This window comes from Oncorhynchus keta, chromosome 24 (assembly GCF_023373465.1).
Source record: "Oncorhynchus keta strain PuntledgeMale-10-30-2019 chromosome 24, Oket_V2, whole genome shotgun sequence".
Classification (NCBI taxonomy): Eukaryota; Metazoa; Chordata; class Actinopteri; order Salmoniformes; family Salmonidae; genus Oncorhynchus; species Oncorhynchus keta.
Window position 1 is genome coordinate 28,718,799 of NC_068444.1, and position 25,034 is coordinate 28,743,832.

Here is a 25,034-nt window from a genome sequence, read left to right on the forward strand (position 1 = left end):
AACTCTGATCCGCATGTTCATGCTTGGATGTCGGCATCCGTGTGCCTGTGTGTGCGTGTGTTACAGTATTTGGTCCAGCTTGTAAGACCTGAGTTTGGTTGACTGATATTTAAAGTATACCCAGTAGTTATTAGTTATCAGAGCCCATGGGTAAACTAAATACATATGGTTGTCCTGAGGAGAAACTGAACAAACGGAAAGAAATGTTCCACAGAACCTGTAGTGTGGTTTGGTTGATTAGAAGAAACCTGGCAGGACCAGTACTAGTGCACACACACCAGTACACACACACCAGTACACACACACCAGTACACACACACACACACACACACACACACACACACACACACACACACACACACACACACACACACACACACACACACACACACACACACACACACACACACACACACACACACACACACCAGTTCACACACACACACACACACACACACACACACACACACACACACACACACACACACACACACACACACACACACACACACACACACACACACACACACACACACACACACGAGTACACACACGCACGCACGCACACACGCACACACACACACACACACACACCAGTTCACACGCACGCACGCACGCACACACACACACACACACACACACACACACACACACACACACACACACACACACACACACACACACACACACACACACACACACACACACACACACACTCAAGGACTTCACCGCTGCACATTTTGCTGCTGGGAGCTGCTCACCTGTGTCTGACATTCTCTTTAGATACCGGTAGAAATGTTTGTGGAACCATTACACTATATCATACAGAAGTCTGTCTTTCTTGTGTTTTAGCCCAGTATCCGCCACTGGGGATGAGGAGATGGAGGCCTAACAGCGTGTTTGCTGAAGGAAGACAATGTAATGGAAGACAAATCTCCAGATAAACAGAAGAACAGAAGAGCTCAACAGTGGGACCTTGCTGTTTCGCCACTAGTAAACACTACACATACTCTCTTTACATTCTATGGGCCTGACTTACGGTCCAACTGCAGGGTTGATAAACCATCCCTTTTCAGGCTACTGTACCACCAAGAGTCAGTTGTTTACCTTTCAGGGCTGTGCCTGTCTCCCAATAAGGATTAGCCTACAACAACAGAGGGCTCTGATGATCAGAACATAGCAATGGTGACCTGATAATCCTACATTGAATAAATGGGTTCCAACAAATGGGAATCTCTTGATTCACTCATAAAGTTTTTGACAGCCTGCATATTTCAAATGTAAGAACATTTTCATCAGGTTTTTCATCAGCTAACTACTGTACTGAAAAGAGCTTGATGTTGAAAATAAAACATTTCTGCAGTCTTCATTTGATTTGTTTCCCCTTGCCTATCGTGAAACGTATCTCAGTGATAAGTAATACCATGCTGCAACAATAGGTCACGCACACACTAAATGCGACTTGTGTTTTTTATATGCTTTTTGATGAGCTACTTGGAGGGATTCAGAAAATTAATGGGCGGGTGCAAGGAGTGGACTGATACATGTGGGAAGCCTCCAGTTGATTTTGACCAATGAAGCGATAGTTTTAGCCCTGTTTATACTTGGTTCTAACATGCGTCATTTGTCGGTCATGTCTAGACAGGATACAGCTTTTGTCAAATTGACCTCAAAGTAGATTTTTGGGGCGTTTTAGCTAACCCATTTCCTAACCTTAACCTGATTCTTCTAACCTGCTACGTTCATTCTCCTAAACTGCCGCATAGGTTCTACTAAACCTGCTACAAAAATAAAATTGTGACAAAAGCTGTATCTCTTCTAGACAAAACCTCATTTGTCCTGATCTTGTCCAAAATCTAATTGTGCCCACATTTTAAAGACAGGTATCGACTTTTAAAATACACATTTTGATATGATTGTCATTTAATCTTACTGACCACCTCTGGAGTGGTCTTTCAAATCATTTTCATAATTTGCATACAGGGACCAGGATATCTGGTCACAATGCGGAGACCGTGGATGGACCTAGAGAGATACATTTTACTACCATGTGTTGATCAGAGGAGGCTGGTGGGAGGAGCGATAATGGCTGGAATAGAATAAATGGAATGTGTCAAACTTGTAGTTTCCATATATTTGATGTGTTTGATACTGTTCCCAACTATTCCATTCCAGCCATTACAATGAGCCGGTCCTCCTATAGCTCCTCCGACCAGCCTCCTCTGGTGTAGCTGCAAAGGCTTCAATGTGGGCACAATCAGAATGTTGATAAGACCAGGACAAATGAAGCATGTTAGCTTCATAGCCTCAGATGTAAACGAGGCTTTTGGCTACGCACTGGCACAGATGACCACGTCCGGAGTCTGAGCGCACTCCCATTGGCTAAGCGAGCGCAACGTGTACATTACAGCAGCGACAGGTACCTCACATGCGACAGTTATCTTTCATCCTTGGAGCAGAACGACAGACGCTTCTTCCACTCAACCGAAACTTTAATTCTGAGGATATTATTGATGTTTCACGGTGAAAACTATTCTTCTACTTACACAGGCATCTTACTTTCATTTTTAAAGGTAACTAACATGTCAATTTGTTGTCTATTCCTTTTCTCTTTATTGAAATCCAATGAAGTTGTATTCATTTAATATGTTCACTGTTTTCTCAACTTGATGAAGGCTAACTATTTACTTTATGTAAATGATTGGTGAGCGTGGGAGAAAGAGAGTATGAGAGAGTCACAACATTTATTCATACAGTAGGGGAGACCGGGGAACAAAGTAACAATGCTAATGCTTGATTAGTGTCTCTACAAGCCTAAAAAGTTTTGTTTAAATCCAATTATTGACAAAGAATGGGTTTCGAGGCCCTACAGTAAATATACCTGCCCCCTCTCTTTTTAAATTTGTATTATTGACTTGTAGAACATTCTCCATGCATCTAAACATACAATCAGGTTCAAAATGATTGGCACTCTTGATAAAGATGAGCAAAAAAAGAATGTATGAAATAAATCATACAAATTCTGAGTATGCAAAAAAAATGAAATTATATTATTTTATACTAACACAATTGCTCAGAGAAATACTTTTTTTATGAACAAGTAATATATTTTTTTCTAAAAAAAATTGACACCCATGTTTTCAATACCTCTGAATATCTCATCTTGCAAGGATGATGGTCCTGAGCCTCTTTCTAATATGTTTTATGAGATTGGAGAACACAGTGTGAGGAATTTAAGACCTTTCCTCCGTACAGAATCTTTCCAGATCCTTGATATCCTTCGTCTGCCCGTATGGACCTTCTTCAATTCAAACCACAGCTTTTCAATGGGGTTCAAGTCCGGAGACTTTGTGGTCAATTAATCATTTCTTTGTGGATTTTGATGGGTGCTTGGGGTTATTGTCTTGCTGGAAGATCCACTTGAGGCCAAGTTTAAGCCTCCTGGCAGAGCCAAGCAGGTTTTTGGCTAAAATGTCCTGGTACTGGGTTCAGAACTAAGATAATAACTTCAGAAAAAGGTCAAATGTATACGTTTAAATGCTAATATAAAATAGGCTTTATTATATTGATACACTGAGTTGTTGGTCAATATGACATGCCTTAAAAATGCACTGGAAATATGTGTTGTCAATTTAGGGCTAGATTCAATCAGTTCTGCCTTAACTTGCGATAACTGGCAACTGCATATCAGTTTCATTGTTTTTATTTAAGGGATGTCAGAGGTGTAACTGCGTTGGAGCTGTCAAATCAGCAGACGGCTCCCGGCGTAATACCTAACGCAGACATTGCCATTGGATGCGCCAAGTCGCATTAGTAATAATCCCAGCATTGTTGCAAGTTCAAACACTTTAATATATGTTGTAATCTACGCCTCGATTAGGCTGATATACGTATTAATACTTATTATTTGTTGAATTTGCTGGTGTAGTATAGCAGAACAGCCACTTGCAGTAAAAAACTTTGAGTCCTTGAAAGGTGCTATATAAGTCCCATGTATTATTACTAATGTATTCACCTGTTACCATGGTAAATGAATAGCATGTGATGAAGCATAACAGTATAGACAGCAGGGGTTCAAACTGTAGAACCCAGTTCCTACATTTGAATATAAACATGTATTTTATCAAACAAAACTTTGCTACATTTTATCTCTGGGACCCTGAGGATGACAAATCAGAGCAAGATTTCTGAATGTAAGTACATTATTTACCTTCAGAGGTGAATGTATCAAACCAGTTGCTGTTTTGTTGTTGTGCACTGTCCTCAAATAACATGGTCTTTTTTCACTGTAATAGCTACTGTAAATTGGACAGTGCAGTTAGATTAACAAGAATATAAGCTTTCTGCCCTTATAAGACATGCCTATGTCCTGGAAAGTTTGCTGTTACTTACATCATTCTAGTCACATTAGCGCAGGTTAGCAACAACCGCCCGGGTATAGGGACACCGATCCAACAACCGCCCGGGTATAGGGACACCGATCCAACAACCGCCCGGGTATAAGGACACCGATCCCGTAGATCGTTAAGAGGTTTTTTTAAATGATGAGATGGCATACACAGGGGAAAATCTCTCTACCAAACGTGTGCTGTTCTTTTCTGGCTCGTTTGTTATAAGAGAGTAACCTTGAGTCGGGTATTATCTGGAGCCTTGGGTAGCCTGCAGCAGGATAAGAGAGGTGGAGATTACACAACCAACATTATGGTGTTTTCACACACTGACTGATTAGATAGATGCTGTGTTTCTTAAATCTTCATTTTAAACTGCGAATAGAAACAATGATAAAAGGGCCATATTTCTGTCTTACTGTAAAATAGCATTATGCAGGTATTCCTCATTATTACTCATCAATCTAAGTTTATTCGTCAGGATACAGGATGTAAACGGTACAGTAAAATGCTTATGGATCGTAAACAGCAGGATTATTTCCATTAGCTAATTACAATGTAAATACAGTATAATCAGCATTTATAACTTCATTGGGTTGCCAATTTCTAGTGTTTTTTATGAATAATAATAAAAGCTCAAGTCTAAGCCAGGAGATTGGAAGGGGATAAAATGGTGCTCAAAAAGCCAGGTATTCCAACTTGAGTGTTTAAACTCAACTGTAACACTATAGCCTTCAGGGTAAAGGCCCTGCCCCTGTTTGCTTATGTCTTCCATGACAAGCCCTTTCTATAACCAGTTGTTGTTTTTCGTATCTTTCAATGCTTTTGACAGTGTGAGGAAGAGGGGTCACTGAATCAGGCTGAAGGATGAAGTCTAAAGGGAAGGCCGCTAAGTCATCCAGAAAACCCTGGACTGAGCCAGACCCCGAACCAGAGACCAGTGACACCAGTGAACCAGGCTCTAGCGAACAGGAGGGCTCTGAGGCTTCGGTCCATATCGGAGGCTCCTGGAGGGGGGTCCTGAGGGGCGGGGATCGCGAGCAAGGTAGAGGAGGAGGGGGTGCCACCCACAACCCCCACAGACGCCAACGGTCTCACAACAGCAACAAAGAACGCAACCTCCGGCGGCTGGAGAGCAACGAGCGAGAGCGCCAACGCATGCACAAACTTAACAACGCTTTCCAGGCCCTCAGAGAGGCCATCCCACATGTCAAAATGGATAAGAAGCTCTCCAAGATCGAGACTCTGACGCTGGCCGAGAACTACATCAAGTCCCTGACCACCATCATCCTGGGGATGTCCAGCGCCCGCCTGCCCCCCGGGGAGACACCGACAGAGGCTAGCGCTGCCAGACTGCTCCAGTGTTACCAGCAGCACCTGGAGGAGGATGGGGAGGAGAGCCTGTCTCAGTTCCTCACCCAGATTCACAGCTTTAGCCAGGAAAGCTAACAGCTAGCAGGTGCTAACTCAACAGCCGAAGGGTTGGAGCATTCATGCTTGACTTGGGGAGAGAATCTCAACTGACACTATCTCCCATATTGTGCACTGCTACTGTACTTATGATCGAAAGTAGTACACTGTATGGGGAAAGATTGTCATCTGAGATGCAGCCTTATACTCCACCAAGCTAGTGAGCTATAGTGACATACCTGACATCACCATGCACTAAATGGAGCATATAAGAACTTGACTCAGTAACTCTATTAGACAGTGGTGGGAGGTGATTCTTAGCACCATACCCTTGACATTAATTCTAAGAGAACATAATGGTGGAGTATAAGTGAAGACACAGACAGCATCCTCCCACCTGACTTGGCTGGCTGAAGCAAAGCACCTGTGGACTTTGCCAGTCTAGACATAGGCCTAGCATGAATAGTGACAGACAGAATACCCAGAGGACCATGATAAAACATATGACTTGGATTCTGACTCTGATTGGTGGTGAGAACCAAGAGTGGACAGACTTCTGACCGACCAACGTCAAAGAACAATTCAGCGCCATTTTATTTAATCCGTTTCATTTCATTGTCTTTTATTTTCATTCATTTTTTCTAACTGCTGATTACTGTAGTTAATTGGTCAACAATGTAAAATAACTGATTGTCAAGGTATAGTTCATTATCTAACTAAAAACCAGCATACACTGTGGCCCTCAGGGGCCACAAGCTGTGTAGATAGGACAGGCCACCCCTGCTGTAGATGAAGACTTGTTTTCAACCTTTTAGGACCAACGTTTGGTTTTCCCTGCTGAGCACTGCCTCTGGACACAACAGTCACACACAGGACAAGGATATGCTTAAATAGACTGGTCCTACAGACTTTAGTCAAATACTGTACTCTTTAAGTAAGGAAACGAAAACACACCATCATTTAAATGAAGTGTGAATCGTTATGACTGTAGATATGTGTATACATGTGGGAAAAACAGTTTGAAGGGTTGAAGCAGGGAATTGAACCCATGCCTTCGGTGGGGAAGCCGGCAGTTACCACTAGACCCACAGGCTCTGCAGAGATATATATTTGTACATGTCAGAATTGATGTGTTGACCAAGTGCTCTCTATGACATCATCTCCAAACTGCAATGGTATCTTGCAAGTGTATTTACAGAGCTGTAAAAGGGTTCTTCCAACGGCAGGTTAGTGGGTTCGATTCCCAGGAACACGTGTATGAAAAAATGTATGGATGCATGACAGTAAGTCACTTTGGATAAAAGCGTCTGGGTTATTATATAAAAATAGTGGTGTGTGTGTGTGTAACAGGTGAATTTGATAATGAAGACATAATTTATGTTGCTCTTACAATGTGTGTTTGAATTATACTGTAATATCTTTGTAGCCTGAGTTCCGAGTCTTGGATCATGAGAATAAAAAAAAATACAATAATCTTCCTTATCAATAATCACATTTATTGAGAGGACATTGACCATGCACACTATTGGATGGAAGAAATATACACATCAATAACAGCCTTGTTGGGATTAGAATAGTACCTGATTATAGTATTTTAATTGACATTATAATCAATAAAAACAATGGAATCATTGTTTAAACGGACAAGTCCTCCTCTAGACACTTAAAGCTTGGAAGGTGAAGGGGTGCACCACAGCATGACAAGCATGTGCCACTCCTTTAGGATGAAGCCTGTACAGTTCTAAACAGTAGTAAGTGAAACATGATCAAAAAACGCCCTCTTTGTATTAGGAACTGCCATAGGAAGTTAAAGTGAGAGTTTTCACAGACAGTTTTCTGTACAATCAATTATTTGTAGTTCCAGTATATCAGTGATAGCTATTGGCTTATGGTTTCCATGTAGAGAAGTAAGATCAATTAATGCCCAAATGTGCTAGTTTCAGCTTTTGTGGTTTATGGATAATAGTTCATAGGACTAATATTTTACCTTTTTATATACCAACGTACAATAACCAACCTTGAAATATCCCCATTAAAACACTTATACTAAACTCATATACAGATTTATAACAAAAATATGTATTTGTTCTTTCCACCAAACCTTTCATGTGTGTTGCCTGTCAGTCATTACTGCTACAATCGTAGAAGGTCAAAAACATGCCAATAATAGCGTTTAGGAGAACTCTTATTTTCCTGAGAAATAAACAGATAAACTTTAAAGCCCCGCAAAGACATCACTTTCCAAGCAATTCACACTTTGGTCCAGTGTAGAACTACACATTGCAAATTTTTCATGAAAAGAAGAATATATATTTTCTTTTCGAGTGCTGTCAAAAATACTTGGGCCTACAAACTCTTCACTGTGGCCATCACAGTACAAACCATTCAGGAGGAAGGCCTAGAACTGTAAAAGCATCATGTGTTATCAAACGTTAATAACAAAAGTTCTCGTTAAATAAATCCTTCTTGTTTTTGGTGTGACTCTAGTAGAATCTCGACCTGTTGCCAGCAGGTACAAAGTAGTAAGTACTGTAACGTCCTAATACAGACTATTTATAATAAGTCACAAATAATTGGGCCGACAGTGATGCTTTCTTACCCATCTTAACGTCGCCCCAATCACATTGAATACATCCCCAAAACACATATATGATTTTAAAAAGATCAATCAATTTTTAAAAAAAAAGATCAATCATAAAAACATTCAACCCAAAAACATAAAACATTAAAAAAAAAAATCTACAGAAAGTAAACAGCATAAGTGGGTCAACCTTTGTTTTGGTCCCGTACCTACCACTCTACCAAACACACCTACCATAAAAACATTCAACCAAACAAAAACCATAAGTAAAACAAAGTTATCTTAAGAGCACAGATTTAAACGTAGACTCATATATGAAGTAGATGCAGAAAGTAAACAGCATAGCGGGTCAATTTCCTTTGTTTTGGTCCCGTACCTACCACTCTACCAACGTGAAGCGATCCGTCCAACAGCGTGAAGCGATCCAGTACCTACCCTCCAACCGCTCTACCGCTCTAACAGCGTGAAGCGATCCGACCGCTCTAACAGCGTACCTACCGCTCAACAGCAATACCTACCGCTCTAACCGTATCCCTACCGCTCTAACAGCGTGAAGCGATCCGTACCCACCGCTCTAACAGCGTGAAGCGATCCCGTACCCACCGCTCTAACAGCGTGAAGCGATCCTACCCACCGCTCCAACAGCGTGAAGCGATCCGTACCCACCGCTCTACCAGCGTGAAGCGATCCGTACCGCTCCAACAGCGTGAAGCGATCCTACCTACCGCTCCAACAGCGTGAAGCGATCCACCCTACCGCTCCAACAGCGTGAAGCGATCCGTACCGCTCTAACAGCGTGAAGCGATCCGTACCCACCGCTCTAACAGCGTGCGATCCGTACCCACCGCTCCAACAGCAGCGTACCCACCGCTCTAACAAGCGATCCACCGCTCTAACAGCGTACCCACCGCTCCAACAGCGTGAAGCGATACCCACCGCTCTACAGCGTGAAGCGATCCGTACCCACCGCCTAACAGCAGCGTACCCACCGCTCCAACAGCGTGAAGCGATCCGTACCCGTGAAGCGATCCGCTCCAACAGCGTGAAGCGATCCGTACCCACCGCTCCAACAGCGTGAATCCGTACCCACCGCTCCAACAGCGTCGATCCGTACCCACCGCTCCAACAGCGTGAAGCGATCCGTACCCACCGCTCCAACAGCGTGAAGCGATCCGTACCCACCGCTCCACAGCAGCGTACCCACCGCTCCAACAGCGTGATCCGTACCCACCGCTCCAACAGCAGCGTGCTCCAACAAGCAATCCGTACCCACCGCTCCAACAGCGTGAAGCGATCCGTACCCACCCTACAGCGCTCCGCTCCAACAGCGTGAAGCGATCCGTACCCACCGCTCCAACAGCCTCCGTACCCACCGCTCCAACAGCCGCTCCAACAGCGTGAAGCGATCCGTACCCACCGCTCCAACAGCGTGAAGCGATCCGTACCTACCGCTCCAACAGCGTGAAGCGATCCGTACCCACCGCTCCAACAGCGTGAAGCAATCCGTACCTACCGCTCCAACAGCGTGAAGCGATCCGTACCCACCGCTCCAACAGCGTGAAGCGATCCGTACCCACCGCTCCAACAGCGTGAAGCGATCCGTACCCACCGCTCCAACAGCGTGAAGCGCTCCAACATCGATCCCGTACCTACGCCACAGCGCTCCACAGCAGCGTGACAGCAATCAGCGTACCTACCCACCGCTCCAACAGCGTGAAGCGATCCGTACCTACCGCTCCAACAGCGTGAAGCGATCCGTACCTACCGCTCCAACAGCGTGAAGCGATCCGTACCTACCGCTCCAACAGCGTGAAGCGATCCGTACCTACCGCTCCAACAGCGTGAAGCGATCCGTACCCACCGCTCCAACAGCGTGAAGCAATCCGTACCTACCGCTCCAACAGCGTGAAGCGATCCGTACCTACCGCTCCAACAGCGTGAAGCGATCCGTACCCACCGCTCCAACAGCGTGAAGCGATCCGTACCGCTCCAACAGCCGCTCCAACAGCGTGAAGCGCGACCGCTCAGCGTGAAGCGATCCTACCGCTCCAACAGCGTGAAGCGATCCGTACCTACCGCTCCAACAGCGTGAAGCGACCGCTCCAACAGCGTGAATCCGTACCTACCGCTCCAACAGCGTGAATCCGACCGCTCCACCGTACCGCTCCAACAGCGTGAAGCGATCCGTACCCACCGCTCCAACAGCGTGAAGCGATCCGTACCCACCGCTCCAACAGCGTGAAGCGATCCGTACCTACCGCTCCAACAGCGTGAAGCGATCCGTACCTACCGCTCCAACAGCGTGAAGCGATCCTGTGTGTATCTGAATATTTGCGGTGCTGCTCGTGGCAACGTTTTTTAGCTGAGTTAACATTTCAATTACAATAGCGCAATGTTCAAAGACTCAGTGACACGGTTTAAAAACGACATTAGTGCTCTGTGGGAAATACTGAACATGATCTGCTAGCTGTAAAGAGAAAAGGTGATTGGCTGAGTCAAGTTGAGGGCGCAGAGATAGGGTTCAAAGGTCTTTTAACACAGCCAGGTGATAGGTCAGAAGAGCTGAGGCTGGAGCTGGGAGCTACAGTACAGTGTGGATGGTGGGGTAGTTGCATTGTGGCGTATCTGAAGAGAGAGTTGGGCTGAAGACAGAAGAGAGATAGTGTCCACTAGCAAGTACTGTAGGTGTGTGTTTAACATCTGACAGCGTTCCCGTTCTCCATCTCTGTGATCATGACAGGGAGCAGGCTGCGGGGTGGAGGTGGGCGGAGGGGGTCCGTTAGGGAGGAGGTGAGGGAGGGTGTCAGGGAGGGCATACGGACACGAGGAGCCTCAATGGAGTTCCCTCTCACAGTGATGTGGTCCCAGCCACCCTGAGGAGAGCGAGAGAGAAAGATAACAGACGTAGAGAGAAAGTCAGACAGCCCCCCCACCAAGAAAACCTTCAAAGTTATTGGTGTCACAGAAGCATGTTGATGGGTTAGGGTCAGAGGTAAGGTTAAAGAGTCTCACCCCGATGCCGTAGTCCCACGACTGTCCCTTTGGCTCCATGGGCTGAACCCCCAGACGGTGACAGACTGTCCCACAGCTCAGACTGTGGCTGCCTTGCACCTTGTCAGCTATGATCCACACCTACACAAACACAAAAAGAAAGGTTGAGTTACTCAACACAGTGCAAAGTCAAGAGCGTTGAATTTTGAGAAAAGAGAAAGTCTTTATGATTCCTTATTGCCGACGACAACCACCCAGGTTTTAGATTGGAGGTTCTGCTCACCTGGTCTAGAGGTCCTACGGAGACCTTGCGTACATTGTTGCAGATGTGTTCCCATGATGATCCCTGGGGGTAGCTGGGAGTCAGGCCCTGTCTGAACCACAGGTTACCTGGATGGGAGAGCACAGCATTAAAATCATGACACAAATAAATCATTGCGATGGCACAACTAATAGACAGCTGATAATAAAGACAAGTGTCATTGTAAGTCATGAAATTATTTTCTGTTGTACCATTTTGATCCACAGTGTAGACCGACGTTCTCCCTACAGACACCTGTTGGAGCTTCTGTCTTTCAGGACAGGGGATGTGGTACCAGCAATCTCCTGCAGGGGGCAATAGTACATTAAACAGCCAATGGTTAGTCTACTTTCATCAGGTGCATCTCTGTGATATGAACCAGAGCCCAGAGAGGTAAGCTACTCCAGAAAGGAACAATTGAGCCACAGTATTACTGTAAAGCACTTTGTGACAACTGCTGAAGTAAAAACAGCTTTAGAAATACATTTGAGTGACTGACTGAACTGTTGATTAGCAGTAAGACTGAAGGGAGAACCCTGGGTTCTGTCAGAGTGTGTGGGTTCTGCATGGTTCTCTGGCTGACCTGCAGGGCTCTCTGAGGACACAGAGCCCCTGTAGAAGGCAGATCCATCCCTGGCAATGGCCCACACCTGGTTGGCCCCACCGATGGAGATAGACTTAAACGGCTGGTCTGTGCCCACGTGAAGCCACGACGTCCCCTAGGAACACACACAACCACTTCGGTTATCAAATACAATGTGTGCGTATTCACAGTGAACATGTGTGTTTACATATTGTGTGTGTGTGTGAAAGACTCACGGCAGGAGTCAGTAGGGTGACCCCCAGTCTACAGAGCACGTCTCCCTTGTTACTGATGGCCCACAGAGGGATCGGCTCAACACTGCTCTGAGCTCCACACAGGACGATGGTCACGTCACTCAACGGGATGGGTGGGACTTCCTGCCACGGCCCTGTGGTCGTCAGTTTACACTTCCTGTCAGAGGAAATACACTATATATACACACACACAAAAGTATGTGGACAGCCCTTCAAATTAGTGGATTCGGCTTTTTCAGCCACACCCGTTGCTGACAGGTGTATAAAATCGAGCAAACGGCCATGCAATCTCCATAGACAAACATTGGCAGTAGAATGATTAAGTTACGTTCCTGACCTGCTAGAGCTGCCGGTCAACTGTAAGTGCTGTTATTGTGGAGTACAAACTTCTAGGAGCAACAACTGCTCAGCCGCAAAGAGGTAGGTCGCACAAGCTCACAGAACAGGACTACTGAACCGTGTAGCTACCGAGTTCCAAACTGCCTCTGGAAGCAACGTTAGAACAAGACCTGTTCGTCAGGAGATTCATGAAATGGGTTTCCATAGCCGAGCAGCCACACACATGCCTAAGATCACCATGCACAATCATTGGCTGGAGGGGTGTAACTCTGGAGCAGTGGAAACGCGTTCTCTGGAGAGATGAATCACGCTTCACCATCTGGCAGTCCGACAGACAAATCTGGGTTTGGCGGATGCCAGGAGAACCGTGATTGGGAGTCCCATAGGGTGCCACACAATTGGCCCAGTCGGCCTAGCTGCCCGAATGCATAGTGCCAACTGTAAAGTTTGGTGGAGCAGGATAATGGTCTGGAGCGGTTTTCATGGTTCCGGCTAGGCTCCTTAGTTCCAGTGAAGGGAAATCTTAAAGCTACAGCATTCTAGATGATTCTGTGCTTCCAACTTTGTGGCAAAAGTTTTTATTTAACCTTTAACTAGGCAATTCAGTTAAGAACAAATTCTTATTTACAATAACGGCCTACACCGGCCAAACCTGGACGACAATGGGCGCCCTATGGGACTCCCAATCACAGCTGGTTGTGATTCAGCCTGGAATCGAACCAGGGTCTGTAGTGATGCCTCTAGCACTGCGATGCAGTGCCGTAGACCGCTGCACCAATCGGGAGCCCAGTTTGGGGAAGGCCCTTTCTTGATACAGCTTGACAATGCCCCCGTGCACAAAGCTGTGTCCAAACAGAAATAGTTTGTTGAGATTGGTGTGGAAGAACTTAACTGTCCTGCACAGAGATTTGACCACAAGCCCATCGCACACCTTTGGGATGAATTGAAATGCAGACTGCGAGCCAGGCCTAATTGCCCAGCATCAGTGCCCGACATCACTAATGCTCTTGTGGCTGAGTGGAAGCAAGTCCCTGCAGCAATGTTCCAACATGTAGCGGAAAGCCTTCCCAGAAGAGTGAAGGCTGTCATAGCAGCAAAAGGGGGACCAACTCCATATTAATGCCCATGATTTTGGAATGAGATGTTCAACAAGCAGGTGTCCACATACTTTTGGCCATGTAGTTTACAAGGGTTGTTAAAATAGGAGATAAGTCTCAACTAGACTAGTGTACCATTAGTTAATTAGGTGTGTTGGTACTGGGGTGGAGCAAAAACATGCACTTCCTGTAGGTCCCCAAGACCAGGGTTGAAGAACTGTGTCCTAGAGCTAATCTAAGGTCAGTTATTGTGTTTCCCTCAATGTCGAAGGTTAGGATTTAGGTAGAGAGCTGATCCTAGATATGTTCTTACGGGCCATTTTTCTACCTAGAGCGCAAACTCAGGGTTGTTTAAACAGAGTACTGAGTCGGCAGAATGAGGCAGACCATTTTATCACCTAGGTGGGTGCTACACTTCAGTAGTGGACTATCCAGCCTACCTACAGAGGAGAAGTACACAACGAATGAGGTGCCTGATGAACAGCACCGTGCTTGTCTAAGTAACTGATTGACGCTGCTCCCTCTCTGTGCCATCAAAGCTCCATCCTCTGAAGTACTGCCCAGTCTTTCCGAACTACCCTGCTCAACAACACCTCGTCATCTGACGCTGCGGATGACCATCGCCCAAGACCTGCCAGATCTCCACGTTTGTTTTGTTTGGTTTTATCGGCGTCATTGAGATTCTCTTTGTAATGAAAAGCGCTATATATTATTATTATTGTGTGCTGACTAAAGAAACAGTGATGAGGGAACAGAGCCATTGTTGTGTAGTAAGATACAGTACCTGGCCCATCGTCTACGACGAACAAAGTCCTTCAAGGTCTTGTGGCCATGATACGACCTGGAAGAGTAAGAGGGGAGAGAAAATACACAACAGTGACGTAAACAAATATTCTGGATGCTTTCGTAGCTGGGAAAAGATTCAGCTTGATGTGATAGATAGACCAATTAATATGTATTGGGGAGGGTTAGGTACACTCACCTTGGGAAATCAGCTGCGTATTGCCAACCCTCTCGGTCTGTCCCCCCGGAGATCCCATAGTCAATGGTCCAGTCTGCTACCTGATAAGAGACAGAGCAGTTAGCAAAACAAGTGTCACACCCTGATCAGTTTCACCTGTCCTCGTTATTGTCTCCACCCCCTCCAGGTGTTGCTTGTTTCACCAGTGTATTTATCCCTGTGTTTCCTGACTCTCTGTGCCAGTTTGTCTAGTATGTTAGTCAAGTCACCTTGTGTCATGATAACAAGCGTTGTTTGTAGGACCGTTTTAAACATCTACTGCTACTGTGTGGATGTTTAAGTTCAAATGTGACATTGTCCATAGAGCTCGCCAGCTTGTAGTCCATGACCTTAATGAATTATGAAGCCTTTAATGTGCTTGTTTTGATTACATAAATGCAACACAAAAAAAGACTGACATCGGCTTATGAAGATAATCTCGTTTTAAAGTTTACGTTCTCCTAAACCTGTTAACCACAGACCTTATTTTTTTCTATTTATCCAAAACTCCTACAAAATCCCCATTCATTTCCCCATAGGCTTTGACCAACGAGCCATGGCAGAGTTAGTGCCTACAAAAGAGTTGTCATTACTATTGCGCTCTATTGAGGGTGAAATGGACATATTTTGTCCTGCTAGTGGTACCCACCCATGTCCAGTGAGGGGATGGAGGTTTGGCGTTGGCCTTGGTACACTCCTGCAGTCCTGTTGCATCACTCCACATGTAGCGGTCTGTTGGGAGGCCCCTGTTGGTGTAACCTGTGACTGGATTCCACCTCTGGTTCTCATAGATGTAGACACACTTCACATCTGTCTGGGTGAAGATGTTATCTGTGCTGCTGGCCAGACCTGACAAAGACAAGAGAGAGGTTATAGTCAGGGGCTGAGATCAAGTAGAGCTGATAAATACCCTTTCACCCTGACCAAACTGGCCCTGCACATATGTCCGCGAGCATGTTGATTTTGTCTATCCCCACCAGACGCAATCATGACACACAGGTAAAAATAACAAATCTAAATGTGAACCAACTTGATCAATTTGGGGACTGTTCAACACTTAAAATAAACATTCATGGACATTAAGCTAGCTTGCTAATTCATTTATTTTCCTATGCTCACACACGCGACGTTGCCAGTTTGGTTTCCCCGTTAGTGGCTATACAGTACTTGGTTATGTTTGGCATGTGCTTTAAGTCCAGTCCAGTAGGTTTATGTTTGGTATATATTTGTGTTTACCCTGGAAGAATCCCCCTCCATAGCCGGTGTAGACCCAGGCAGTGTGGTCGTAGCCTACCCCCCAAACCACCCCCAGACTGTTACACTCCACCAGACGTAGGTGGCCCCCCACCTGACGCCAGAACCTGCAAACACACACAGACAGGACAGAGCAACATGTGGTTAGAGACAAAAGAAAGAAAAGTGACTGTCAACCAATGTTTAATCAGTTAAGACTATTCAGTTGTAAGTGCATATATCTGATCAATAAATATCCATCTATTTATCCACAAATAACTCATTCACGATGTACTGCAGGTTTGTATTCAGAGGTCTCATTTACCAAGCCTTTATAAAGCATTGATAACAGCCCAGAGGACGTGTCTTACATCTGGTCGCAGGGTGTGGGGTAGGGACAGGCTTCCAGGCTAGGCGAAGGCTCACAGACGAAGATGTCTCCTTTACAGGTGACTGACCAGATGGCTTGTTTAGAGGGGGGACCCTGGATCCCCCGGGAGTCACAGCACGACACACTCAGCAGGGCCAGCTGGGGGTACAGAGAGACATAGTCAAGACATTAAGGCGCCACTTTTACCAAACTACAACTTCTATAGGACGTATATAGCATACATAAAGTCTTCATAAGCCCTACATAGAGGCAAAGTCATACTACATAAAAGGTTTATTTAAAAATATTTATTTGTGGCATAACCCTTTCGCCATCCATAATTTAGCATGACATTTGCTTATGAATAAAACATATGATATTCTGTGAAAATGGAGCACTGTACTTTGTGACAGGTTCAGATGGAAGACAGTGATCATATAACCTACCCAGTCGTGCATCTCCACCTCAGTGGCAGCAGCCAGTCTGATAGGCCACCTCTGTTTGGTCCTCTCTGCCGTGTAGACGGCAAACGTGTGTTTGGAGTCATTCAGCACCGGCACCAAGATAGTCACCTCGTTAATGAATGCATGCAAGTACTGGAGAGAGGGAGGAGAGGAGGAGAAAACGAAGACTAAATAACTCATCACAGAAAACACCCACACACAGGCACACATACACAGGCACTGTGGCCCTCCCCTCACCTTCTTCTCCTCGTTGAAGTTGTAGTAGAGGAAGAGGATGCCGTCCTGGTTTCCCTCAGGTCCTGAGAACTGCTCCAGGGCAAACCTCACGTCCACCCACTTATGGGGCTTCCAGTCCCTCCACCACTGCATGGTCCCTTTCTTCACCCACACAGACTGGGAGGGAGGGGGGGAGGGAGGGGAGGGAGGGAGACTAATCAGTGTCTATACAACAAGGACAAGTCATAAACAAAACTCATTAAATCAAGGCAAGCAACCAAAAAGTAGCATTTGTAAACGTTCAAGTTGTCGGTACCTGTTCTACGGCCTGTTCGTAGTGTTTAAAGTGGTCCATCTCTCTCTTAGAGCGTTCGCTGAGCTGCTCAAAGATCTGTTTCCGCCAGGCAGCTGTCTGGGCTGGACTGATGGACAGACTCATGGACTGGACTGATGATGCCAGGGCTGGGAGAAACAATAAGGTCCAAACTTTATCAACAACGTGTGAGGAAACACTCCAGTGGCTCAACAACAACAAGGAAAAAGCAGACAGACACTGTTACATCAGGCAGAAGTGTGTATTCTGGTTTAATTGCGAGTTGGAGCTGGGGTTTTGCATATCCCTAGGCTTGTTTTAATATACAGGAGAAATACAATATCTACAGTATCTGTGTCTCACCTGTGGCAGAGTTGAACCAGTTGAGCTGGGAGTGACAGTTCACACCACAGCCTCCTCCACTGACCCATGCCCAGAGCGGGTGTTCATCTGCCCCATACGGCTCCCCCTGACACAGGGTGTAGGTGGCCACCGAGGACAGACTACAGGTGTCAGCCGAGTCCGCTCTCACCACGGCAGGCCCCACAGCCAGGTGAGTCTGGGTCTCTTCCAGGTCCACGTTACTCCACTGGGGGTCCCCAAGCCCTCCAGACAGGCTGGGGGAGAGAACCAGAGCTGGAGGGGGACACTTGGCCTCTGGTTCCCCAAGAGCGACTTCCTCTTCTGGGATAGAGGGACTGGCAGTGGTGGCAGCGGTGGCCCCCTCCTGTTTGACCTCACGGTCGGAGAGCATCTCAGAGATGAAACTGTCGCTGGTGACCTTAGGGATGCGTGGTTTGGGGACGTCGGGGTCGATGGGAGGAGAGGAGGGGCATGCCCCTACTTCTAGGACCGCCGTCTGTGGACCGCCCTCTGTGTCCAAGTCTTCACTCATCACAGACTGGGCTTGTATCTCACCACTGAAGAAACAACCAGCACTGTGGGACGGGGAGAGAGAGAGAGAGGGATATTAGTATTACACAGATCACCCAGCTAGCAGACTGTTTGGCTAATTGTTTTATGGAGATGAGATTGCCCAAGCATTGGAAATGTGTCACAGTATTCCGTGTCCATGTCCACCTGTGCAGACTGCTAATGCTGGCGGAGGAGTGGGACCTGATGTCTCCGTCTCGGGGAACGTTGACAGCCTTCCAGGCTTTACCACTCAACTCACTGGAGGTCACACCCTGACGGAAATACACTGCCCGGTCCACACAGCTGATACCCCACACCTGGACAGGGTCAGAACAAACATACATTGACCTGTGTAGAATGCCCGACCAAACATGTTTCAGCACTATGGACAGCGACAAGTGAATCTTTATAAACCACACTCAGAGAACTTACCTGACAATCTATTAGAAGGTCTGTTAATACACATTGATCAAATCCTCACCTGGTCGTTGAGGCCCACGTTGACCATGACCATCTCCCCGACCATCCCGATCCAGCCTGAACCACATGGGTTATGGGAGTTGATGCCACGCCTGAACCATACCTGACAGATACAGAGAGATAATCATCAGGAACATACTGCTGATAAGGGAAGCGTTAGAGAACATACATGAGAGTGTTTCATGTAGTCTTACTTTGTTGTCCTTGGTGACGGCCCAGACTACGTTGTCCCCCACAGCTACGTGGATGGCCCCGGCCTCTGGGTTGGGAGAGTCCACCACCACCCAGGACGAGCCTGGTAGAGAGAGAAGAGGAAAGACACCATTAGACACAATCTCAGGCTCTCCCTCGCTCTCTCTCTTACACACACACAAACAGACATAAACATGCGGTCTCTCATTCTCTATGTCTCTCTCCTTCTCGCTCTCTCTCCCTCTAACACGAATACACACACACACTTCCTCTGTTAACCAGCCACCTTGTGAGCAGTCTCTGGTGATGCCCTCCCTGACGATGAGTTGCCCTTCCCAGAGCACAGCCCAAACCAGGTCCCCTGGTCCACAGCTGATCTGCACTACCTCCCCAGGCAGAGACACCTCCTCCCAGCCTTCCCCCTCTGGGCTGTGGTGGTGGATACCCTCACGAAACCACACCTAATGACCCAGATCAAACACACACAGGCAATTAGTCAATCAAATTGATTTGTTCGTTTACGAATACATTTGTGTTGTATGTGTGTGTTTTGTGATCTCTGGAGATATGACCTCCCCCTCTGAGCTGTGTGTGCGCGTGTGTCCATGCCATTCATGTGTGTCTGCATGTATTAGTGTGTTTGTGTGTGTGTGCATTTATGTGTGTGCGCGTGTAATACCTTGCCCTGTAGAGAGACAGCCCACAGAGACAGCCTCCCCCTGGGCTCCTCACTGATCTCCCAGCCCCCACAGCTGATGTCATTAAAGGGGTCTGGCAGGGGACCACTGTGACCCTCAGATGGGATCTGGTAACACAGAGAGATACGGGTCAACACACACACACAGGCCTAAACAAACCTACAGTACATGATGAGTACAGTTCAGTACACAAAGAAAGCATTCACAGCAGAGGCATACAGTTACATCCTAGTTGTGACAGGTGATTATAGTGCTCCAAATACACACCTTGGCCCAGGTGTCTGTGGCCTTGTACCTCCTGTAGCGGATCCATCGCCGGCGACGGACACACGAGTTCCACTTCTTGTCTTCTAAGGTCTTACTAAATGATATCATAAAGCCAAGTCAGCCGTCTCAAACAGGTCACTGACCATCCGATCCTTCGGATGATTGCCTTGCCTGGTTCACCTTACTTTGATGTCATGCTTTCAACCCATCGCTGCCTGCACCTGCATGCCCGACTAGCATCAGGTGGCAGGGAAGTCCAAGGCATAGGTCCAACCCTGCAGACAAATCCATTCACAGATGAATCATCGTAGGTGAGGGTAAGACAAGGACATAGAGGGAGGGAAGGAAAGAGAGAGGGAAAGAGAGAAGGTGAGAACAGAGGGAAAGTCTAAAATGGGGAGACAAGAGAGAAAGTTAACGAAAAGACAGAGAGAAAGAGAGAGTGTGAGAAAAACAGCGAAGAACGACAGACACTCACTCCTTTCTCTGTGGGTTCTCCTCCAAAGTTCTCATCAATGTACCAGTCCCCCTCCCACTCCCAGTTGGTGGAGGGAAGAAGGAAACTGTCCAGGGGTTGGTGTTCCAGCCCTGTGATGTCACTCCAATGCCAGCGGTCGCTCGGCAACAAGTGATCCGAGAAGTTATCCTTGGGATTCCATCGCTGAGAGAGAGTTACAAGAATCATAAATGCAGCAGGTGCAAAAGAAGCACAAATACACACACACACACACAAACACACACACACACACTAGTGATGTGCAGGTCAGCTGTTTGTACACCCGCACCCGCCCGCAATTTCTAATAACCCACCTGCAAACGCCCGACCATATAGCATAAAGTGAAAATCTGCACCCAACCCTAACCCACAACTATAGAAAATGCACTGTACAGTCAGAGGAAGAATAATCTTTTGACAGGCCTTTTTTAGATAGTCCTACATTTCTGCTTATATTTTCTGACGTTTTGGTAGTTAGTCAACTTGTCTATAATTAGACACATACAGCTTCTCTTCTGTCATTACTTGTTGCCCTAGAAGACTAAATAAACAGTTGGTGGCCAGAATAATGTCATAAATTGAAAGAATGAATGCTTCAATCTAGTTGACATCGGTAAAGTTTGTTTTCTCTTTCACAAAATGTTTATGGATCAGGGAGAAAATGCAATAACAAAAAAAAAACTGGAAAGATTTTCCACGCAAAATTAGTTTGACCGGTTTTAAGAAAATTAAAAGCTGTTAAATAGACCCAACATGTTGCTGATAAGACTTCAGTTCAGCTTGGATGCATATTTGATGTGGTTGAAATAGTATCCGCTTTTATGATACTGATAAAGATAGCATCTTTACAGTCACTAACCGATTTCATTCGGTTTCATTCTCTCAAGATGCTGAAATAAATCAATAATATATTTCTTCACTCCTGTTCCAGAGTCAAAATTAACATTCGTGTATAATTGTACTGCAAGGAAAGCTCAATTCTGGTAGAGTTAATATTATATTAGGTTATGTGAAAGGTTATAGACCTACAGTCAGTATTCAGATTTCAGTTAGGCTATTATTCCATCCATTTAACCCATCTGAACAGTCGCCTACTGTTCCCTTGACGTACCACTTTAACCTCTACGGGATCGGTCCCTAAACTGGGACAGGTGTTGCTCAATATGCAATAATGTGACTAGAATGACGTTGTAAACAACAGCCAAACTTTCCGAGACATAAACATGTCTTATATGGACAGGAAGCTTAAATTATTGTTAATCTAACTGCAGTGTTCAATTTACAGTAGACCCCCCTTAGTATTTTTGGATGTTGTCTATAGTTTTGTACTTGAAAATGTATAAATGGACCAATTTGGCACATTTGGTCAAACTCAGGGCAGACTTGATACAAAATATTGTGTAGTGATGTAATTCTTCACTGGATAGGTCTAAAACGTTGCACACACACTACTGCCATCTTGTGTACAACACAACAATTACACCTAGAATCCTATCTCAATTTACGGCCTTTAAAACAAAAAAATTTAAAACGCATGCTTTTTTGTTTGTATTATCTTTTACCAGATCTAATGTGTTAAATTCTCCTACATTCATTTCACATTTCCACAAACTTCTAAATGTTTCCTTTCAAAATGGTATCAAGAATATGCATAACCTTGCTTCAGGTCCTGAGTTACAGGCAGTTCGATTTGGGTATGTAATTTTAGGGGGAAATGTTTTAAAAAAAAGGGTCCGATCTTTAAGAGGTTCCCGTCTTGTGACTGTCGAATTTGTATGGCTTCTCACAATCATCACACATAACATTCCCTCATTAAAATGCAAATCAATTAATAACATTTTTGACATGCGTTTTTCTGGATTTTTGTTGTTGTTATTCTGTCTCTCACTGTTCAAATAAACCTACCATTAAAATTATAGACTGATCATTTCTTTGTCAGTGGGGAAACGTACAAAATCAGCAGGGGTTCAAATACTTTTTTTCCCTCACTGTACTAACACCAGATAAAGATAATGAAAGAAGACCCTCAATGTAGCCTAAAGATATATGACTTGCATAATAATTATGCATTTTCTATTAAAAAATATATCTTTATTCAACCCGTCTGGCACCCACCCGCCCTTCATCCACACAATATTTCATGACCCTAAACCTGTCCGTCCCGAGGACACGACACCATGTACCTGGTTCTCGTATGTCTCCTCCTGGTAACGTATGGGTACATCACTAGAGTGGACATTCAGGTAGATGTGGTGGTCACAGGCGATACCCCAGCAACACTGCTGTACTGCTGTCACCCTCTTAAACTCTAACACGGCATCATGACACTGCTCCCACTGCTGCCCTCCAGTGGACAGGCTGTAAACGCGCCCGTACACATCCACTGCCCACAGCAGGGACACAGACATGGTCAGGCCTAGGGAGAAGGAAGAAATAACAAAGAAAGATGCCTTGTTTTCTTTTGGAAAGAGGGGTGAGAAATGGGGAAGAGGAGGATGGACAAATAGCAGAGGTCACAGAGAAGGAGGAGTGTAAAGGGTGTATGGAGGAAGAAAAAGAGAAAGCGAGAGAGCGAGTTCCCTCAAATTACCCTCATTGAGAGGCACACACCCAGCCAAACTGCTTAGTCTAATAATAAGGAAATCCTATTTCTAATGAAAACAGTCCAGTGATGTAGCTAGGCTAGCCAGCAGGCGAGTGAGTCTGAATCAGCATGCTCACTGCGGACCTTCTTTTCAGCTCTCCCTCGTGGCCCCTGGCCCTGCCTCGTCTCTCTTCTGGAGGAGTGCAGAAGAAGCTGTAGTACAGAGTCTGCCTCTATTCCATCTATCCATGAAAGGGTAAAAGCAGTGGTGTATAGTACTTCAGTAAAAATACTTTGAAGTACCACTTAAGTCAGTTTTTGGGGGTATCTGTACTTCACTTTTTATATTTTTGGCAACTTTTACTTCGCTATATTCCTAAAGAAAATAATGTACTTCCTACTTCATACATTTCCCCTGACACCCTAAAGTACTAGTTACATTGACAGAAAATTGTCAAATTCACACAAGAGAACATCCCTGGTCAACCCTATTGCCTTTGATCTGGCAGACTCACTAAATACAAATGCTTTGTTTGTAAATTATGTCTGAGTGTTGGCGTTTGCCCCTGGCTATCCACCAATAAATAAATATAAATAAAATTGTGCTGTCTGGTTTGCTTAATAATATATGGCAGTTGAACTTATTTATACTTTTACTTTTGATACTTAAGTACATTTTAGCAATTCCATTCACTTTTGATACTTAAGTATATTTAAAACCAAATACTTTTAGACTTTTACTCAAGTAGTATTTTACTGGGTGACTTTCACCTTTACTTGAGTCATTTTCTATTACCTTATCTTTACTTTTACTCAAGTATGACAATTGAGTACTTTTCCCACCACTGGGTAAAAGGCTAAACTGACCTTACACCAGTGTCTAGGCGAGGCAGCCTCAACCTATTACATCCTATCCTGGTCACAGTACGTTATGTAATGCCCGGGGCGAGGGATGCTCTACGAAGTTGTAGCCCCTGTCACAAGCAATCAATAAACTAGCCAGAGAGATAAACCTGTATACTATCTGATGCAAGCTGCGATCTGATCTAGTGACTCGCCCAATTAACTCGAGAGTCTCTAGATACTGCTACTTGCTAAACGGCAACATTGTCAATCACTGAGAAAATACTGTGGCACATGAATTACGTTTGCTACATTGTAATAGGATGGCCATTGATCAACATTGATACATTGTTGATTATCGGGCACCTATGTGACACATAGTAGCTAAGCTTTTGGTTGGTTTACAAAGTAGTCTACTGTTAGCATACTAAACTTATCACAGGTAGACTGCAGTTGTTGCATAACAGCTGACTACTGCTATCAGCAAATCTACAACCACATGAAGGACACTCAACATTACAAACGTGGCATGACTATACATACAATGAATGGCCTAGCTAGCACTGAGTAAATATTAGCTTGACATTGCTCTTTAAGCGTTACAGGGAGGCTTACCACTAAAGCACAGCAATACATGTAATAGTTAGCAATAGCTCATCCCTTACCGTGTGTTCTCTCTCATAAACGGTATGGTAAGTCACTGCAATTCATTCGTCATATCAGATTGAATATACCATTAATTGCGATATTTTCTTTAATCCGAAACAGGAAGTGTGGTGTTTTACTGTAAACGCGGATTGGCTGCTGCACCAAATTAACCAATGGCTGAATTTGTCCAGTAGGCGATGATAGTAGTTTCGTTATTATAGGGCATTACAAGATCTGGATAATAACATTGGAGAATGTAATACAATAGAATATAATACAATACAATACAATACAATATTGCTCTTTGTCTTTCCTTACCAGCACTGATTTTGCTGATAGCTGTTTAATTGAGGAACGTTTTACTTAAAGTG

General features: G+C 45.2%; 4 protein-coding genes across 5 annotated transcripts in view; 2 read left to right on the forward strand and 2 right to left on the reverse strand.

Annotated features, from left to right (window-relative positions):
* The window catches only part of LOC118402939 (serine/threonine-protein kinase LMTK2-like), a 20,069-nt gene extending 18,702 nt beyond the window's left edge, over positions 1 to 1,367 (forward strand). For both annotated transcript variants that reach the window (XM_035801319.2, XM_035801320.2), the window contains exon 7: positions 853 to 1,367. The gene's annotated coding sequence lies outside the window, so the exon portion shown is untranslated. The remainder of the gene's footprint in view (positions 1 to 852) is intronic.
* The window catches only part of LOC118402941 (parvalbumin, thymic-like), a 26,545-nt gene extending 21,938 nt beyond the window's left edge, over positions 1 to 4,607 (reverse strand). Inside the window, exon 1 of the mRNA XM_035801324.2 lies at positions 4,393 to 4,607. The gene's annotated coding sequence lies outside the window, so the exon portion shown is untranslated. The remainder of the gene's footprint in view (positions 1 to 4,392) is intronic.
* Positions 2,415 to 7,273, forward strand: bhlha15 (basic helix-loop-helix family, member a15). The gene is made up of 2 exons (XM_035801321.2): positions 2,415 to 2,573; positions 5,221 to 7,273. Exon 2 carries the CDS (start codon positions 5,256 to 5,258, stop codon positions 5,835 to 5,837), a length of 582 nt encoding a protein of 193 aa, XP_035657214.1. The 5' UTR covers positions 2,415 to 2,573; positions 5,221 to 5,255; the 3' UTR covers positions 5,838 to 7,273.
* Positions 7,274 to 9,762: 2,489 nt separating this feature from the next.
* On the reverse strand, positions 9,763 to 24,830 carry LOC118402938 (tectonin beta-propeller repeat-containing protein 1-like). The gene is made up of 27 exons (XM_052478059.1): positions 24,681 to 24,830; positions 22,772 to 23,004; positions 20,571 to 20,753; positions 20,333 to 20,367; positions 20,093 to 20,180; positions 19,807 to 19,932; positions 19,414 to 19,588; positions 19,130 to 19,230; positions 18,937 to 19,038; positions 18,621 to 18,772; positions 17,904 to 18,478; positions 17,544 to 17,689; positions 17,249 to 17,404; positions 16,994 to 17,143; positions 16,549 to 16,706; positions 16,181 to 16,305; positions 15,594 to 15,793; positions 14,927 to 15,006; positions 14,729 to 14,785; positions 12,491 to 12,665; positions 12,255 to 12,390; positions 11,884 to 11,976; positions 11,654 to 11,760; positions 11,392 to 11,511; positions 10,570 to 11,252; positions 10,077 to 10,268; positions 9,763 to 9,824 (listed from the first exon to the last, which is right to left on the reverse strand). The coding sequence occupies exons 2-25, from the start codon at positions 22,994 to 22,996 to the stop codon at positions 11,073 to 11,075; spliced, it is 3,645 nt and encodes a 1,214-aa protein (XP_052334019.1). The 5' UTR covers positions 22,997 to 23,004; positions 24,681 to 24,830; the 3' UTR covers positions 9,763 to 9,824; positions 10,077 to 10,268; positions 10,570 to 11,072.
* Positions 24,831 to 25,034: the final 204 nt, after the last annotated feature.